At 39.3% G+C, this 20,698-nt stretch overlaps 1 protein-coding gene across 2 annotated transcripts; it reads left to right on the top strand.

The window, feature by feature from the left end:
• The first annotated feature begins 1,923 nt into the window (after window positions 1-1,923).
• On the top strand, window positions 1,924-20,426 carry mfsd9 (major facilitator superfamily domain containing 9). Of its 2 annotated transcripts, XM_073043520.1 has the most exons (7): window positions 1,924-2,074; window positions 6,829-6,916; window positions 8,421-8,464; window positions 12,347-12,476; window positions 14,615-14,824; window positions 15,999-16,246; window positions 16,450-20,426. In XM_073043520.1, exons 1-7 carry the CDS (start codon window positions 1,994-1,996, stop codon window positions 16,783-16,785), a joined length of 1,137 nt encoding a protein of 378 aa, XP_072899621.1. In that variant the 5' UTR covers window positions 1,924-1,993; the 3' UTR covers window positions 16,786-20,426. The 2 variants fall into 2 exon arrangements, with proteins under 2 accessions (XP_072899621.1, XP_072899620.1); XM_073043519.1 differs by having other exon boundaries at window positions 15,999-20,425.
• Window positions 20,427-20,698: the final 272 nt, after the last annotated feature.

Below are 20,698 nucleotides of genomic sequence, written 5' to 3'. Positions count from 1 at the left end.
GTCAGATGCACAAGTGTTCCTCCCACGCCATCATCGTCAACACTGGTGCCTCCCAGGGCTGTACACTGTACACTGCTCCCACATGACTGCATGGCCAACACGGGACAGGACAAAGATGATGACAGCTAACAGAGACTAGGTGGAAGGCCTGGTGGCAAATAATCTCTTCCTCAATGTCAGCAAGACAAAGGTGATAGTTATCAACTTCAGGAGAACTCGTACTTCTCACACCATTCTTTACATCTGCAACCAGTTTCAGAGTGCACACCTCATGGTCTCAGAACATATTCCACACAATCAGTGGAGCTCACCTCACCCCTACTTGGCTGAAGAGAGCTGGACCATGCACATCTGTACTCACCATTCTACAGATGCACAGCAAAGAGCATCCAAACATGCTGCATCACTGCACAGCATGGAAAATGTATTGTGGCAGCCAGGGAGGCTCTATGATGTATAGTCAAAACTGTCCAACACATCAGCCTACCCACCGTTATGATTTGATTTGTAACTCCAAAACTTAAAAATTAATCAAAAGGAAAACAAGGAAGGAGTTGTGTACTTTGTTTTGTACTTTAAGAGTATGTATCACGTGGTGGCATGCTGACATATGCCGTTTATGTACTTTTACATATAACCTGCAATGCATTATGCTATCAACAAAGAATGCTTAATCAAATAATATATTTACAATGTTACTCAAATAATCCTGAAATCATTACTCATCATTATTAGATTTTTCATTAGTATCATGCAGATTGGTGCTCTTTTTGAAACTGCAACTTGACCTTTTATCTTTTTCTCTTCCATGTAGTCCACTTATTTTTGTGTGTCAGATATGCTTTTTGTATGCTTCCTACTTTGTGGCAATTTCTGCAAATTTTGGCTTTAAACCTGCATTGCTCTGCTTATGTGAGCCCCTGCCACAATGGTAACACAATTTGTTCAGCCAGATTGGTTTCTGTTCAGATGCCGCAATTTTGTTTACACTCACTTTCATTCCTGACTGCAACTCAATTGCATCACTGTCTGCGGTTTCAATGGATACAGCAATTTCAAGTATGCTTTTGAATGTATTTATTTATTGAGATACAGTGTGGAGTAGGCCTTTTCGGCCCTTCGAGCTGTACTGCCCAGATATATCACAGGACAAGATTTCAAACTGGTATGACTTTGGACGATGGGAAGAAACTACAGCACCTGAATGAAACCTATGCTATCGTGGGGAGACTGTATGAACTTCTTACAGACAGTGGCAGGAATTGAACATGGGTCACTGGTACTGTAACCGCGTTGTGTTAACCATTACGCTACAGTGCCGCCCCATGTAAGTCATGTACTTGTTTTTTTACTTAAAGTTCATGTAACACACGGTGGCATGATGATGCATGCCATTAACATACTTTTACATAAAACATGCAATGCGTTATGTATACAACAAAGAATGCTTAATCAAATAATATGCTTGGAATATTACCAAAATATTACTGAAACAATAAATACACAACAATATATACGGAAAGGTGTCAGAAAATGGCCAGTAACATCAAAAAGGGTCCCACTCCCATTAGGAAGGAGGTTACGTGGCCTGACTGCCTCTCCCCCACAGCCACTACTTTATCATTTTCTGTCAGCCACTTTACGTACCTAGATTTACTTTATGGTCATACAATCTATCCATATATATATAAGTTACTTAAGTATTTATTGTGTTCTTTTATTAAACTGTTCTGCATCTTATTACTTTTTACGGTGCTGCATCGACTTTGGAGTAACAATCATTTCGTTCCCCTTTACACTTGTGTAAGACAGAAAAGACATTGATCAATCTTGAATCTTTTCATTGTCCCTACGCTCCCGCAACAGCAGCGGCGCGGGGAGAGAGCAGTGCGCACGCGCAGTTCCTGGCGGTAGAATGTCCGGGTTACGGTGGCCGCGAGAAGCGCGAGCGTCGGGCGGCGAGTTCGCCGTGCCGGGGCCGGAGGCCGCTTTAATGAAGGCGGAATGCTGTCGCCGTTCGCGCTCTCCCGGCCGTCTGCCTCTTATACCGTGTGTGTATCTGGTCGGCTTTCTGGTAAGGTGCACCTGCTTTGTGACTGCTTGGTTTGCCTTTCTGCTTCAATGAACGGCACCTTGCGCTGCTGTTCTTCCAGGAAGTGGAACTTAAATTAAGGATGTAGATTCTTCCTTTAACAGCATCTCTAATCTTTGGTCCTAGAAACAAGCACTCTTCATACATTCTGATATAACTACTGAACGGTTGTAAATTTGAAGTAGGAATAAACTGCAAACCTTACAGCTTTAGAGATGCAAGTTTTTTTTAAATCAATACATCACAGCTCTACAATTGGCAAAGCTAATATTGCTTTTTATTGATTTCCATTTAATGAGCAGTTAATATAAACGCGTGAAGTTTCTTCATGATTCTTGAAATGCCTTGTTAAGTATTGTTTACACAGACTATGATCAGAGATTTGAAGTCTTTATTTGCTCAAATCGAAGGGAACTGTGAAGAACAATATACAGGAGGAAGTTAAAGCATTATTTACATTTCAAGGACGTCTCAATACTCAGCCAGGCAAGCACTTTAAATCAATTTACAAATTGGATTTGAACAGTTACATTTAATTTTAATTTGAAGTTCCCATATGATGAGATGCACGTTTAATAATTATGCAGTCATTATTTATTGATTATTGACTAAAACTTCCACTGTCCTCGCTCGTTCTTGGAGCAGGAATAGCAAATAAAAGCCTAGATTCAGAAATTTCTCAAAGCTGACTAGTGTTAAGAAATTAATTTCTGTCCCTCGTGACATTCTGAACTTTAAGTAATAAAGATAATTATGAGAAGAAAGGCAATCAACTGAGAATTTTCTGCTTGACCTGTACTCTAGAATGCAGTTTCATGAGTTCAGCTTTAGATGTGAAATAACTATTTAAGATGGATTTCTGTGCACTACACTAATGATCAAAAAGTCAGAAGCAAAGAGTGTTATAAACTTCGGAAGGGTGATCGAATATTTTTGGTGGTTTTGGCTATAGAGAATATATTTGACACTCAAGTGATGGATATAAATAATCAGTACAATTGTTCCTTCCTTTGGACATCAGGACATAATGTATGAGGTTTAGACAAGTGATATATAAAGTTTCACCCTTTCTTGGAGCTCATCTGATTGTCTTTCTCGAGTCAAAGGAAATCCATAAATTCATTGTTAGACAGCACAGAAACCAGAACTTTGGCCCAACTTGTTCAAGGTGCCCTTCAATGCCAATCCCAATTGCTTACATTTGTCTTATATTCCCCTAGACATTTCCTAACTGCATACTTATCCACATGACTTTTAAACATAATTATAGCTTATCCAACCATGTCTTTTGGCAACTTGTTCCAAGCAACCACCACCCTCAGAAAAACCTTCTATGTGGTCCCTTTTTGATCAGTGGGACGTAAGGTAGATGGCATTTCTATTTGCGGCCTTCCACTGTTGCAGAAGACAAGCGTAGGTTTCTGCGTGAGAAGTGAGATATCTTAAACCTAAAATACCAGGTTTGTTTTTCCTGCAAATGCCGACAGACCTGTTCCTCAGTTTTCCAACATCTGCAGCTCTTTGCTTTCTGGATAATTATTTTCTTGCTTTGGATTATATCAACTTGCATTCCAATTAAGTCTATGTATGTGTGTATGTATTGGTGTGTGTGTGTTTGTTTATTTATTGAGATGCAGCCCGAAATAGGTCCTTATAGCCTTTTGAGCCATGCCACCCAGCAACTCCTGAGTTAATCCAAGCCTAATTACAGGATACTTTACAATTAACCTCCCAACCAGTATATCTTTGGACTGTGGGAGGTAATCAAAACACCCAGAGGATACCCACGTAATCATGGGGGGGGGGGGGGTGCGGGGGAGAGGGAGAGAATGAAAGAAATAGGCTCTTCAAGCCACCCGGCCTAGCAATCCCCTGATTTAATCCTAGCCTAAATATATGACAATTTACAATGACTAATGAACCTACCAACCATATGTCTTTGGATTGTGGGAGAAATTCAGAGCACCCAGAGAGAAGTACAAACTCCTTAAAGGCAGCAGCGGGAATATGTGTGAAAATACAATTGCAAGAAAAAGTTTGTGAACCATTTGTAATTACCTGGTTTTCTGCATTAATTACTCATATGGTCTGATTTTCATCTAAGTCACAATAATGGACAGCACAATCTGCCTAAATTAGTAACACACAAACATTTGTACTTCTCATCAATACTGAGTACACCATTTAAACAATCAGTGTCTAGGTTCAAAAAGTATGTGAACCTCTGGGATAATGTCTTCTACATAAGCTATCTGAAGTCAGGTGTTCCTATCAATGAGATGAGGTTGGAGTTGTTGTGTAGATGTGTCCTACCCTATTTATAAATAAAAGGCATACAAACTGACAGAGCCTGCTCTTCTCAAGAAAGATCTGTTTATGTGCGCCATTTCTTCATCAAAAAAACTTTCAGAGAATCTTAGATGAAGAATTGTAGAGGTGCATGAAGCTGGAAGAGGCTTCAAGACCATTTCTAAAGACCTGAGTGTTCTTCATTCCACAGTATGAAATTGTCTACAAATGGAGAAAACTCAATACTGTTGCTACTCTCCCTAATATTGGGCTTCCTGCAAAGATCACACCAAGAGCCCAATGTGCAATGTTAAAGGAAGTAAAAAAGAATCCAAGGTTAACTGCAAAAGATCTGCAGAGAGCTCTAGAACTTGTGTCCATTCACATATCCACTACAAGAAAGATGGTTTAAAAAGAAGAAAGTTCATGTTTTGGAATGGCCAAGTCAGAGTCCAAACCTTAAACCAATTGATTTGCTGTGGCATGACCTGTAGAGGGCCGTTCATGGAAGGTATCCCAGAAATATTGATGAACTGAAACAGCTTTGTATGGAGGAATGGTCTAAAATTCCTCCTTGCCATTGTGCAGGAAATGTTTGGTATAGGTTATTGCTGCTAAAGGAGGTTCTACCAGTTATTAAGTAGTTTGCATAGTTTTTTGAGCCTGGACTGTGAATGATTAAGTAATGTGTTCAATAAAGACATGAGAAATACAGTTGTTTGTGTGTTTAGGCAGATTGTGTTTGTCTATTGTTATGACTTCGATGAAGATCAGACTTCATTTTATGAGTAACTAATGCAGAAAACCAGGTAATTGCAAAGGGTTCATAAACTTTTTCTTGCAACTGTATATGGGTGTATGTATGTTTGTGTGGAGTGCAGGTAATACCGTTTGTGTATTTGTGTGTGCATGTATATATGTGCAGTGATGTCTTAAAATTCGATGTTTACAGAATACATTGAAAAGCTATACTAAATTTAAAGTTTATTGCATTGTGATGTGCACTAATCTCAAACTAACATGTTTCTGTAGTGTGTTACAGGCTCTGTGTTACGGGGTACAAATGCATTTTATATCACTTTAGCCCCATGTTTAATGATTAGCTGTCTTTAGAAAGAGTGAAAACAATTAAAGATTATGTAAGTTAGTTTGTCCAAAAGTAACCAGTTTTACTTGACCTATTTGTCATTAACTCTTCCTAAAATGTTACAATTACCTTGTACAAGAACGTTTCTGTTTCTTGCATGTATCTACTTAAGGCATTAATTATTACAGGGTATAGTATCTTTCAAAGAGATGAGCTGCAAAACAAAAATCAGAGCTAAGCAGAGTATCTGAGGTAATGTAATGAAAGTAGAATAATGTGATGAAGTAAAACAAAAATAAAATTTAAAATTGGAGATCTTTGTATCCATTAAGCGCACAGAGGTACAGTATTTGATTAGACCATATAGAAGTGGAATGGAGAAGTAAACCAACAAATTGGGCAAGAGAGTAAAAGAAGTGGCATATTGGTTATGGAGGATTCTGAAATTACCTTGATGTGAAATGGAGTGTGAAGCCAGCTCCTTTTATCTCAAACAGTAAGTTGTAGAAGTGAACTAGTGAAGATGAGAAATAAAGATGGTTGGGGATGGGGTGGCAATGACATCAGACTCTTGTTGAGCATGACTGTCTTAGATCTGATCTGCTGCTCAAACTCACTAATTCTGGTGCCTGCTGTAGGGGTTAACTTAGCCAACCCACAGTTCCAGCAGAGAGGAACTGGCTGTGTGTGACTACTAACTGTCAGATTCTGGGAACTTACTCCCTTAGATGCCTTACAACTATAATTAAATGTTACTGATTCTCAAAGACATAGTAACAGAATAAGGCCATTCGGACCATTGAGTCTGCTTCGCAGTTCCATCATTGATGGTTTATTAACCCTCTCAACCCCATTCTCACTCTCCTCCCTTCACCTTATAACCTTTGATACCCTGACTAATCAAGAACATCGAACTCCACTTAAATATACTCAATGACTTAGCCTCCACAGATGTCTGTGGCAATGAATACCACATATTCACTACCCTCTGGCTGAAGAAATTCCTCCTCAACTCAGTTGTAAATGGACATCCCTCTATTCCGTCGTTGTGCCCTCTGGTTCAAGACTCACTGCTTTCACGTCTACTCCATCTAGGCTTTTCAATATTCAATAGCTTTACAAAAAAAAAGAATCAAAAAGACAACTTTTTAATGTTTTAAATGTTTAATTTCAAATTATTTTGATCAGTAAATTTTCTGTGAGGATCAGAATCAGATCCTGTCCACTCTTGATGTATCAGCTGGCAATGGTTTAAAGAGGTATTGAAACTCCAGATTCTCAATCCTTGTTGATGTGTTTATATTTGTGTATACTGATATCCTTTGTGAGACTTATTTGTATTATGTCTGTGCTTTCTTAGGACTTATTTGGTGTGAGTTTGGTAGTTCCTTTATTAAGTCGACACATTAAGCTTCTTGGAGGAAGCTCAACTGTAGCAGGACTAATAGGTCAGTGTGTTCATGCAGCATTCCTTGTAAAATGTTTAGTAGATGGTTATTAAGCATGTTTATATTGTGTAAATATTCACTTTAGAAATGTTTGTTCTTTAAAATAAAGAAAAAAATAAATAAATAATGTATAACCCTGCATATGTGTAACCCTCATATGCAGCCTGAGGTACAAGGCAGCTGGGACACTATTGATGGTTATTTATTTATTATTGATTGTGGAATTGGCCCACCCAGCCCTTGAGCTACACCACCCAGCAAGCCCCAGTTTAATCCTAACCTAATCATGGTGCAATTTACAGTGACCAATTAACCTACCAGCTGGTGCATCTTTGGACTGTGGGAGCAGCTATAGGAAACCCACATGGTCACATTGAGAATCTTGCAACCTCCTTACAGGCAGTGGTGGGAATTGAACCCAGATCGCTGGTACTGTAAAGTGTTGAGCTAACTGCTGTACTACTGTGCCGCCCTAATTACTTAATGTCTGGCTTAACACGCAACAGCCCAGTTGTTGGGTAAAGCATGGCATTTACTTTAAAACTCCAGTTTAAAAACAACCTGTGGTGCAAGGCAGTGTTGTGATCTCATCCATGAAAGCGAAGAAGATGATGGCGGAATGGTAATAGCTGGCCATTCAGTAGGCATTGATGTCTACTTTTTTCCTGTTATCTCCCATCTTTGAGTCACCTCCGTCACCTGACGGTCTTTCACCCTACGTTCATCAGGCCCTTGCTCAACTCCGAGTGCTGTGCAACGTAACAACCAGTCACTGCCTAATGGTGCCCAGCACCAGCAGTCCAAGCTGCAGAATAATTGTAATGACCTAGGTGTTAAATTTGATTGAAATTCTGGGGGGCAGAGTGTGTGCTGAATCTGAGGGAAAGTCATGAAGTTTGAGTGTAGGGAGTCACATAGTCACTTCACAGCCTGGGAGATGAGGTAGGCTGATTAAAGGCCAGATCATGACGATGTCTGCTGGTTAACTTGGGGAGGAGGAGGTGCTGAGGAAGCACACCTGTCCCATCTGGTCCATAAGCTCAATCCCAATTCATCCAGTCTTCCTAGGGAATCCATTGTTCTATATGTGGCTACTTCTCTATCTCACAACCTTCCCCCTTACTCTTCCCCCCCCCCCTTCATACACCCACACCCATCACAATCTGTTTTTGCATGAATGTGATCAAGTAGTTTCCTTTTAAGTAAGTCCAGATATACAGAAGTTACAGCTTGTTTCATTAAAACTGAATGTTATATCTTCATCAACACACAAAATGTTGGAGGAACTCAGCAGTTCAGGCAGAATCTTTGGAGAGGAATAAACAGTCAATGTTTTTGGGCTGAGACCCAGTTGTGATGAACGGTCTCTGCCCAAAGCATCAACTGTTTATTTCCCTCCATAGATGCTGCCTGACTTGCTGAGTTCCTCTAACATTTTGTGTGTGGTGCTCTGGATTTCCAGTATCCGCAGAATCTCAGTATTTATGGTATATCTTTATTTCAGGTTCTCTGTATGGACTACTCCAACTGTTTTCCAGTTTACTAATTGTAAGTATCACATTGTCATGGTATTGCAACAAGAATTTAAGTTGAAATTAACATTTTTTTAAAAGATTGAATTGTTACTTTGAATTACTCGGTTAATAGAACTTACCCCACTAAATACACTTAATCATTCAGTTGGGGGGGGGATGTACTTATTTGTGAAATCACCTTCCGGTGAGAGGTGTTAACGGCCTCGTTATGTGAAAATATCGTGGTTCTTTTTGGTCATGATTCCACCCAGATGTGCCAATCTGATTGGGTTATGTTCAGAATAGAAAATTTATATGAATGTTTCAACCTCCTTTAATGCCAGGTAGCTGATACACATCAAAGATTAAAGGTTCCTGTTACAAGAATTGCCCTTTGTAATAATGATCAGGGAGGCAGAGAAAGAATCTGTCACTGCCGATAAGTACCTTTAATGTCTCAATGGAAGAACACATGAACTTACATATCCAAATACCTTTGCACATCTACTAAGTTTTCCTGACCTTCCATGCAAGTCTAAGAATAGAAAAAGGAATACCAGTTAAAATGAAGTCTTTGGTGCTGGTCATATGTTCCTCTTAGTCCCGATTGGAATCTCCCATGGGGCATCTCACATCCATGATGATGAATCTCCTGGAGTCATCGCTGCCAGACATTGAAGCATGTCATTTACCTTATGTACAGATGCTGATGTACATCACTTTACAGATGTACAATCAATCTATGTATGTAAACTATCTTGTGTATTTATTTATTGTGCTTTTTAAAATGATTATGTGTTCTTTATCTTATTGTGTTTCTTTCTCTGCCGCATCAGATCCAGATTAACAATTTTTTTTTCTCCTTTGCACTTGGGTACTGATAATGACATTAAATAATCTTAAACCATCTGTGTGTTTGAGCTTGCTTCACCATTTATCAAGATCATAGCCAGCCTTTTGCTCCTGTGCCATTTACCTGCAGTGTCCACTTATCCCTTAATTCCTTTAATAACCAGATATTGGGTGACCACTTTGCAGAACACTTCCATTAATTTGAAAGTAGACATTAAGAAAGAGGATGTGTTGGAGCTTTTGGAAAGTCACCGGGACCGGACAAGATGCACCCCAGGGTACTGTGGGAGGCGAGGGAGGAGATTGCTGAGCCTCTGTCAATGATCTTTGCATCATCAATGGGGACGGGCGAGGTTCCGGAGGACTGGAGGGTTGCAGATATTGTTCCCTTATTTAAGAAAGGGAGTAGAGATAACCCAGGAAATTATGGACCAGTGAGTCTTACTTCAGTGGTTGGTAAGTTGATGGAAAATATCCTGAGAGGCAGGATTTATGAACATTTGGAGAGGCATAATATGATTAGGAATAGTCAGCATGACTTTGTCAAAGGCAGGTCGTGCCTTACATGTGTGATTGAATTTTTTGAGAATGTGATGAAGGTAGAGCAGTAGGTGCAGTGTATATGGATTTCAGTAAGCATTTGATAACGTGCCCCATATAAGGCTTATTGAGAAAGTAAGGAGACATGGGATCCAAGGGGGCCTTGCTTTGTGGATCCAGAATTGGCTTGCTCGCAGAAGGCAAAGAGTGGTTGTAGACAGATCATATTCTGCATAGAGGTCGATGACTAGTGGTGTGCCTCAGGGATCTGTTCTAGGACCCCTACTCTTTGTGATTTTTATAATTGACCTGGATGAGGAAGTGGAGGGATGGGTTAGTAAATTTGCTGATGACACAAATGTTGGGGGGGCATTGTGGATAGTGCGGAGGGCTGTAAGAGATTACAGCAGGACATTAATAGGATGCAAAACTGGGCTGAGAAGTGGCAGATGGAGTTCATCCCAGATGAGTGTGATGTGATTTATTTTGGTAGGTCAAATATGGTAGCCAAATGTAGTATTAATGGTAAGACTCTTGGCAGTGTGGAGGATCAGAGGGATCTTGGGGTCCAAGTCCATAGGACACTCAAAGCTGCTGTGCAGGTTGACTTTGTGGTTAAGAAGGCATACAGTGCATTGGTCTTCATCAACCGTGGGATTGGGTTTAAGAGCCAAGGGGAAATGTTACAACTGTATAGGACCCTGGTCAGACCCCACTTGGAGTACTATGCTCAGTTCTGGTCACTTCACTACAGGAAGGATGTGGAAACTATGGAAAGAGTGCAGAGAAGATTTACAAGGATGTTGCCTGGATTGGGGAGCATGCCTTATGAGAATAGGTTGAATGAACTCGGCCTTTTCTCCTTGGAGCAACAGAGGATGAGAGGTGACCTGATAGAGGTATATAAGATGATGAGAGGCATTGATTGTGTGGATAGTCAGAGGCTTTTTCCCAGGGCTGAAATGGTGAACACGAGAGGGCACAGTTTTAAGGTACTTGGAAGTAGGTACAGAGGAGATGTCAGGGGTAAGATTTTTACACAGAGTGGTGAGTGCGTGGAATGGGCTGCCAGCAACAGTGGTGGAGGCGGATACGATAGGGTCTTTTATGAGACTCCTAGGTACATGGAGCTTAGAAAAATAGTGGGCTATAGGTAACAACGACTGTGGTCTCCCAATGAGGAAGTCACTTGCAGTAGTGATGAGTTGAGCACTGAATTGTACTCAACAAACATCAGCCTGGCATGGGTATTGCTGGTGTCCAGGTTGTCCAAAGCTTAGTAGAGAGCTAGTGAGATTGCGTCAAATGTAGACCTGTTGTGGCAGTTGGTAAATTACAGCAGGTCCAGCTCCTTGCTCGAGCAGAAGTTAACTCTAGCAATGACAAATCTCTCTAAGCCATCACTGCCTGATGAGCTCAATTCCATCAAACCAATTTCCCCATTCTTTCCTATAAGACTCAGAAATTGTTCTGAGGTGCATATCAAGGTCCTTCTGGTTTCATCATCCTTATGAGAGGCCCATATCTCTTTTGTTTTTATTGTCTAAAACTTTAAATCTGCATTTCTGTTTTCCCAATGTAATCATTCATAATCCTGTACACCTCACCTCTCAATCTTTATTAGCTCTAAAACCACCCTATTTCTTCATTTTAAGATTTTTGCTGAAATCTCTGACCTCTCGAAATATTCAATTAAGATTCAAGTTTTTTTTGTCACATGTATATTGAAACATACCAGTGAAATGTGTTGTCTGAATTCCAACTAACACATCCAGGACACAGCTGGGGACAGATCTTTTCTGAGTGGAGCCTTGACATTATCCCTAACGTGTGTCAATCAGCATCGAACACAGTATTTTAGATGTGGCCTAATTGGTATTAGTACAGTTCGAATCTAACTTGCCTGGATTTATAATCTGTGTTTCTGTTCATGAATCGCAGATATTTTAGTAATCACTTTCCCAAAATATACTTCCACGTTCAAGGATTTAAGCTCATAACACTCAATACCCCTCAGTCTACACGCAATAACATTCAAACTATACCTCTTATTCTTCCTTTTCATATATTTATTTACTGTTACTGCTTAAGAGTTCTGACATGTATGTTTAATGTAGCTGTTCTCAGGTATTGTAAGTTGTCAGCTAGCCAGCAGAGGGCCCCATTGATAAGCCACTGTTTCTCAAACAAACATTGTACTGCTAGTGAGAAAGCATTGCTGAAAACTTTATTCAAGATGTTGAAAGATTATCATTACAAGCTATGAATATTTGATTTAAACTGATCTATTTTTTCCTTAATGTATAACTCCAGTGATGGAGTACGGGTAGTAAATGAACATAGCCATCATCAGTTCATAGTTTGTTCCTTAATTGCTGGCCACTCTCATTCGGGACCAGCCTCACAGGAGCTTGTATTTCTTGAAACTTAAAGTCATATTCACAGTGAGGAAACTATCATCTATTTAAGTACAAGACATTAATTTAAATTATAAGCAGTTAAATTTCTATTTCTATTTGCTTAGGGTTCCTGGAGCGATGTTGTCGGAAGACAGAGCATATTATTGGTCACCTTGATTCTTAGTGGATTTAGCTATGGCCTGCTAGGTTTCTCCAGTAATATCTGTTTGGTTACACTGGCTAGGATTCCCACAGGTAAGCTTGTAATGTCATCATAAAACTTCATTGTCTGCAAACTATTTGCCCTATGCATGTAATAGAGTCATAAAATACTACAGCACAGAAACAGGCCTTTTGACCTACCCAGTCCATGAGGAACTGTTTCTTTTCTTTAGATAGTTTGGAGATAAAGAGGATTTAATAGCTTGTAAGTTGTGACAGTGAGTCCAATAGTGTAATGGAAATTTTGATTTTAAACTGCTTGTTTCTTTAAATCAGTGTGATTCTTCAAAGTTGAATGTGCGGCACACCACATTTAGCCTTTGAAGTTAATGGAACTGTATTTCACAAAAATGAAATATAAAATTGCTCACACATCATGTTAATTTACATGTGTGTTTCCATTTCACACACAGTGAGCAAGTTATGATAGTTATTCTGACTTTTAGTCTCAAAATGGTAACTTCTACAAACCGCAAACTGTGTAAATCTGATGGTACGTTAGTCCATATCATGAATAGTCAGAAACTGAATAGATTATGTCATTGAATTTTGTAAACCACATAGTCGAACTGTATAGAGAGGTGAAAGATAATTTATAAAATAGGCTCCTTTTTCATTACATTCTTAGCTCTTTGCAACTTATTTTCAAAACCCATGAAAGGAAGGTGTGACGAAGCATCACAACTAATTAGTTTCAAAGATGTGCCTTATGTCCTGCATGTTATGATTGTGCTGTTTTGTGTTCTTCCTGTTGCCGTTTCTTAGTCACAATCCAGCTGTGATTTGATTTGCATGAGTGGATTCTTGCCAGGCCTGTGGTAATTGTGCTTACAAATCCCTCACCTGCCTATGTGGGTAGCCCAAAACACATTCCACAGCAGGCAGAAATCTCTACATTTCTGATCAATACCATTCCTCTAAGCTGCTCAGTTGTAACTGTGCACAGAGCCTTTGGTGCCATGCAGCAGGAATTTTCTTATATATGTATAATGTTAACATAATTTTGAAAGTATGCTAATATAATTGTGAAATTCCCAGTATATTAATTATATCTTAATAATCCATACATTTTCTAAATAATAAAGGTACCACAACTTGCACTTTGAAACATTTTAGAGCTTCAACATACTTACATTATCAGTGTTTCAGTTACAAATTGTAACAGTAAACACCAGAATGGAAGTCAGTAGCTAAGTGTTAATCAAAAGAATATGATTTTTCAGTTTTCCTTCTAAATATTCGTGGAATGCATATTACAAAAAAAATTAAAGTGCCACTCAGTTTTCAGGACTTGTAAAAATTTCCTGCTCAGAGTAGCTGTAAAAAAAAAAATAGAGGGAGCGTTGCTAACCAGTTCATTTCCTTTTATATTAATACGGGGGAACTGTTGTCTAAAGAAACACCACACAAAACCACATCCTCAGCTTGAAAGGACAATGCTGAAAAATGAAACTGCACCCACAGCAGGAAACATAACTGAAGACAGGCTAAAGAAACAGGATTGGTGAAGGTGCACTCTAAATTTCAGATCTGCTTTCATTGAAGAATTGTTCTTTTAGATTAAGATATTGTATTAGCAATGATCCACTTAAGAGATGAAATCTCATTGTGCAATATATTTTGAAATTACAAAAAACAGTTGAGGACAGAGCACCTGAGAAAAATCAACTGACTAAACCAATCTGTAAAGCATGGGTCATTCAAGGAATTTTCTTGAGATTGTATCTAAAAACTAATAGAGGAATGTCTACAGATGTACCCGATAAGTACATTGTACATTCTGAGAAGTACAATGTGAGGAAAAAGTACAGGCAGACCCCAGGTTACATAAGAGTTGCAAGAGTTTTCCAGTAACTGATTCCTATAGCTATCCTTATCGTATACTTCTACATGAGCATGCTGTAAGTATTTCATTTCATTGAATAATCTCCCTAGCTTACAATATATAGTGTATCAAGTCCTTAATAAATACCAGGAAATCTTTAGTTATTACTTGTTTTCTGACTGGTCTGGGCTGCACTCAGATCTTGTCCTAGATAGACATCTCACTACACTTACTATTGAACCTGTAGATCTGCATCCAATATATAGACAGTTGTCAGACAGAATTGTCATCTTGTATCAGTTAGTACTATGCTATCCGTTGTCTTGATGTTTTGTGTACTTTCCAGGTATCTTCAAGCATACACAGACTATTTTAAAAGCTCTTCTCTCAGACCTGGTTCCTGGGTATAAACGCCCACATGTAATTGGAAGGTTCTGTGCAGCTTCCAGTGTTGGATTCATCCTGGGCCCAATACTAAGTGGGTATCTTGTTGAGCTGGATGGAGGTTTCTACATAACATGCTTCATTTGCTGTTTCATTTTCTTGCTTAATGCAGGTATGTTTCCACTGTGTGTAACATGGTATATTCATCGTGCATATTCTCAAATAAAGTCATCACTTCTAACCTTTCTCTTGCAATTGTTGGTCCGGTAAGACCCTTGACATAATTTCCTCAAAATATTTAGGGTTCAACTAAATAAACCTCTTTTGTCTGTTTCCACTCACTTGCTGCTCCCAGTCACTTATTGAGCAGATAACCCTTTTTACGGCTTTTCTCCATAGTCACCCTGGTTTTACCCTATCAGAGACTCATCCTCCCTCACCCTTTCTTCAGTTTAACAGACTTCTTTCAGCTCCTTCCCGGTTCTATCAAAGGGTCTTCTACCTGAAACATGAGCTCTTTTTCTCTTCCCACAGATGCAGAGTACTTCCAACATTTTCTCTATAGTTGTTTCACTGTATCAAATTAGTATTGGGGTCTGGCTGAGTTGATACACTTTCAAAGGTAACTGTTGACATACTAATGGGGCCCCCACTGTGGATTTGTATGTCTAGAGCAAGGGTTCCCAACCTGGGGTCCATGGACCCCTTGCTTAATGGTATTAGTCAGTGGCATAAAAAAGGTTGGGAATCCCTGGTCTAGAGTATATTGAAAATCATATTCACTGTACTGTGGACAGGTGAAACTGCACTGCATTTCTGAAGAAACTCTTAGCCGTTTGTCTCTGAATCTCTATTTCACATTAAAACTGATGGCAGAGTGTTTATTCACCACTTGACATTGGACCCATGTCCTTTTGTAGTAACCAGTACAACCACAAATCTGCATTCACCTATCCTAAAAAAGGTCTTATGGCCTTCACTTGCTGTAATTGTTCAGGGTTCGGCATCTTCTGATGTGAGCAACACACACAAAATGCTGGAGGAACTCAGCAGGCCAGGCAGCATTTATGAAAAAGTACAGTTGCCATTTCGGGCTGAAACCCTTCAGCAGCAACCCACTTGCTGAAGGGTTTCGGCCCGAAACATTGACTGTACTTTTTTTTTCCATAGATGGGGGCTGGCCTTTTGAGTTCCTCCAGCATTTTGTGTGTGTTGCTCAGATTTTCTCTTCTTTACCTTCTGATGTGATATCTATCTGTATCTGAGGACTGCTGTAAGTGTATAAATTGACTTATTGAGATTCCAGTAGTGTATTTTGTCTTTATTCTCATGTTTTTCCATTATAGGTGTAGTCTGTTGGTTGCCTTACAAAGAACGGTTGTACATTCCAACAAAAGAATTGCATTTAAGGACAGAAACCAGTTGTGAAAGCACATGCACTAGTCTCAGTAAAGAAGACAACAGGAAACTGTTGGACACAGCAAGCAATGGAGTAGCGAGACACAAAGCATCAGATCCTTTCTGGAGTCAGTGTATATCTGTGGGACTAAAGATAAAAGGACTTGTCTGTTCTAATTTATGGGACGTCTTTCTGGTAAGATTTCTGATGGCTCTAGCTAACCTCCTGTATTTCAGCAATTTTGTTCTGGCCATTGAAGAAAGATTTAGTGTGCCACCAAGCCTAATAGGATATCTCATCAGTTATGGTGGAATAATGGGAGCCCTGTCGGGTTTTATAGCAGGCTCTGTTGCTCGACTGTACAACAATAACACTTCCTTATTGCTCTTGCATTCCAGCATCCTCACCTGCTGCACTATGGCAGTTTACTCTTTTGCTACATCCATTCAGGTCATTGTACTGTGCACAACTTTACTAGGGTTTTCAACTGCTACTGGCCGTATGTGCGTCACTGTTGTGGAACTGAGCAGGACAGAGAGGCAGGCCAGAGGCACGCTGATGGGAGCTGGACAGTCAGTGACTGCGGTTGCTCGCATACTTGCCCCGTTGCTCTCTGGACTTGTTCAGGAGGTGAGCATATGTGGTCCACCGATGCTCGGGGCAGTCTTGGCGTTGCTGGCTATTTTACATATGATTTCTATTCGCTCAAAGTTCTGCAAAACCACAGAGGCTAAAACCAAGTTGGAGTGAGGGATTACTGCAAGTGATGTCAGACAAACTGACATTTTCCTGTAAGAATACGTGGACCCAAGTATTGTACTCAAGTGTAACCAATTTTCTGTACATGTTCATTACTGATTTTTGCCCTTCCTCATGAATGAATGCACATAGTAACTATATGGAAGGGGTCAAGGCATCATTGTTTGTTTTTGTTGTTCCTTGTTGGGCCTTGTGGCTGTTTTATACAAGGCCAAGTTGCTAGCTTGATGCTCAACCCAGAACGGATGGAAAGAGTGCAAGGAGCCGGCTGAATTAGAACCTAGGACCACTCACTTCGAAGTCCGGTGCAGATGCCACTACACTACTGGCCGGCCATAACTGTTTTTAGTACAACAATCTTGCATGATGAATTTTATTTATGACCATCATGGATTTAAATCTCAATATCTCAAAGCAGTTTTGACAACTAGACTGTATTTGTGAAGCATATTTACTGTTATGTTGATAAACAACCTGCTTCCTTGGCACTGTTCTCTACAGGGTCATTTACTTTAGATTGTACCATCCTGCCTTCCAATATAGATATCTGCTGTAACTGGCACACCTAATCTTCTCACCGTTTCTAAACCACTGACTAAACATTGAACCATCTGGAATAAAAACCCCATTCTGGCCCTAATACTGCACTCACCCGAGCACAAATATTTTCCTTGAACTGAGACCACTGTTCTTTGGTCATTTGCTCCCACCTCCTACCCTCACCTTTTTACTCAGCATGCCCTGTAACCTTTTTCCCAATACTCCTGTACCTTACAACCTATTACCTATTATGGATATATTTGTAAAGGTGCCAACCTCTTCCACATTCCCCGACCGTCTCTTTCAACCCTATCATTCTCCCAGATAACCTATACTTATTCAAGGTCTCCAAGCTATCAACATTCCACGCTCTTGTCCCTATTTCACCTATTTGTATAATAAATCCCAGAGTTATTTAATTACTGATTGACTAATGTTACTATAATTAACCCTTGGCTACCTAACTTTCACTTTCAGAAATTCCTTCTCCTTCAAAACTTTCTTTAAAACATGCATATTTATTTAAAGTTTGCCATCCCCATTCTTCGCTTTATCTTCTGATGGCTTTGGAGCAGTTAAGGACATTTTCTGCATTGTCTTGTGGGATGTTTCATTCTATTAGAGCTGCTATATAAATGTAATTTATTTAAGTGCAATTTTTGTTATACTGAATGAGTAGAGAGCAGACCTTTTGTGTAGAAGTAAAATTGATCATAATGTGAGCCTTAAACGTTATTTTAAGTATTTCATAAATCTGAATATAAATTTTAATTTGCACTAATGTGAAAGTGATCACACTGATGTATATAGTTAGCATTATCCTGTGTTAGCTAGTTGCAGATGGGTTCATTTTTAAACTTTTCATGGAACAATTTAAAATTGATGAATACAAAACTTGAAGTATATATATTTGAATCAATCTGTGTTTAAGCAAAAGTCACTTTAAAATTTTGCATGTTGAACCAGCTGACAGGAAAAAAAACCTGCAGGGTTCATGCCTTTGCCAGAAAGTACACGTCAGTATAAAAACACATCTAAACCTGCTCAGAAGTAACAGCAGTCAGAAAGCAAACTTATGTTTACTTAGAGAATCTTATCTGTTGTGGAACATGCAATGGTGAAATGTCATTCAAACAATTTGATGAACTTGCAAGATTTTAGGCTGCTGAGAATGGCAGTCCTTTAGTCTTGCAATTTGTTCACTAAACCCTTGTTGGGATGTCTTCTTACAGATTTTATTATAGCCTTGGACCATATATGGACAAAATAATTGAATGTCATGGGTGATAGGTAACAGCCCAGAAATCAAAATAACAATCAACTGCTATATCACAAATGGAACTTGAGTATAAAGTCTGTAAGAGTTATTGGGATGAAGAGCTGACAAGCTATTCTTCAAGGTTTACTTGAATTAAAAATGGTTACATTTGTTGAAAGTCGATCAGGATACAATTGGAAGCCTTGGGATATCACAGCAAGGAACTGAGGCTATGTTTTAGGACTCAATCCTTCAGCTCATTTGACCATGTTCTTTCTTTCTGGTTGTTAATTGTCTGAAATTCAATTAAATTTATAATTTTTGACACATAAACCATATTTGGATGAAATGTACTTGTTCTGTGGAGCATCCATCGGTATTAACCACACCATCAGATATACACACATCCTGTATGATGGCCAATAGAATCAATCAGATAAACATAATGGTCTCTGAAACAGGCTGGACACTGTTGTAGTGAATGACTCTCCTAACTCCACGTATGTATGATGGGAATTTGTGTAGTTTCGGGACAAAATATTCATACACACCAGCTCATCCACAGTGCAAAATATCCATCCCTCCGTGATGTCCAGTGGTAAATACAATGTATCCTAGCTCTAGGATACATTACAGATTAACAGCACCAATAGTAATAGAAAAAAAATTGCTATTTCCCCCATTTATTCTGGATTTTATTTTGGTAGTAGCTATTGTTCACTGGCAACAACAAAATGAAGCACGAGTTTTTAGGTTTAGGTCCCATTCCAGATACCTGAACGTATACTTTAGGTCTACAATACAGGATCATATTGAAGGAGTCTTTCACTGGCAAAAAAGAATTATATGGTTATTATTAATGATATTTTTGGAACCTTACTGTATGCGAAGTGGAAGCCACCCTTACTGTAGTTGTCAAAGTTCATTGGTTGTTTGAGATCATCATGCTTGAAGGTTTGTAATTGCAAGTGTTCCTTTTTGACAATACTCCTCAAACTTATATTCACCACCAGTTAGAAGGACAAGGGCACAAGGTACAAATACATGGTCACTCCCAAATTTTCTTCTATGTCCAGACTATCCTAACTTGGGTGTATCATCATCATTCTTGGACATCAAAATTCTGCAACTCCCCATTATTATGCATTTATTGCATGCAAGGTGAAGTTTAGGGGGTAGGTTGGTGCAAGCAGTCTGCACTGCCATTTATCATCCACAAGAACAGACATCTTTCTTTAAATTCTTTCTAGCATGTTCTCAGCCAAATCTTAGTTTATTGATAATTGTGAATGGTTGTCATGGCCACATGCTCCCCTGAATAAACGAGAATTCCTCATTACACTAAATAATTTTGTATTCAACTGCTGGATATCACGCTCTCAAAGCTACTGTGCAGACATTCACTCATACACATAATTTAACATCATCTGTGCTGTATCAGCTCAACACTTTTTTGATGAAACCATTATAATGTTTGTGCTTATGTTGTGGTCAGAAACATAGCAGCAATGCATTGCTTGCTACGTTCCAGATGAGTAGTTCTACAGTATGGTGCAAACATCTTAGGCACATTTATATTGCTAGGGTGTCTAACTTTCGCACAGTACTGTAGTAATTTTATGTATTGCACTGTACTGCTGCCACAAAAAAAACAGATTTCATGACATATGTGAGTGATGATAAACCTAATTCTGATATAAGTTTCTATTGTGGACTGAGAGTGGAAAACATCAGACGGACATTCCGTAGTGATCAATAAATAAATTGTTTGGAATCGAATGACCTTGCCTGGTGTCTCAGGGCTGGGTATGTCTGCACCCACAACACTCCTCCACCCCCGGCGCTCCTCCTCTGCCACCTGTCCCATATTCCTCCCACACCACTCCACCCTCACCATTCTCAACATCCTTTGTTCCTGCCAGATTAACAAACTTGCTCTCCACTCCACATTGACAAATACAGTACTGCACAAAAGTCTTGGGCACATATATAGTTAGGGTGTGTTATATATACACCTAAAAGTTTTGCACAGTACTGTATGCCCTAGCCCATCAGGAATACTCCTATCTCCAAAAATTGTGTAATGTGCA

The sequence above is a fragment of the Hemitrygon akajei genome, chromosome 4 (assembly GCF_048418815.1).
Source record: "Hemitrygon akajei chromosome 4, sHemAka1.3, whole genome shotgun sequence".
In the NCBI taxonomy this organism is placed as follows: domain Eukaryota; kingdom Metazoa; phylum Chordata; class Chondrichthyes; order Myliobatiformes; family Dasyatidae; genus Hemitrygon; species Hemitrygon akajei.
The sequence above is the reverse complement of the archived record's forward strand: the minus strand, read 5'-3'. Positions and strand labels throughout refer to the sequence as shown.

Excerpts from the sequence above, each read along its gene's own strand:
- mfsd9 (XM_073043519.1), top strand. The coding sequence starts at position 1,994 with ATGAAGGCGGAATGCTGTCGCCGTTCGCGCTCTCCCGGCCGTCTGCCT. Across the intron at positions 8,465-12,346 it reads TGTTTTCCAGTTTACTAATT|GGTTCCTGGAGCGATGTTGT; the intron begins GTAAGTATCACA and ends CTATTTGCTTAG. Across the intron at positions 12,477-14,614 it reads ACTGGCTAGGATTCCCACAG|GTATCTTCAAGCATACACAG; the intron begins GTAAGCTTGTAA and ends TGTACTTTCCAG.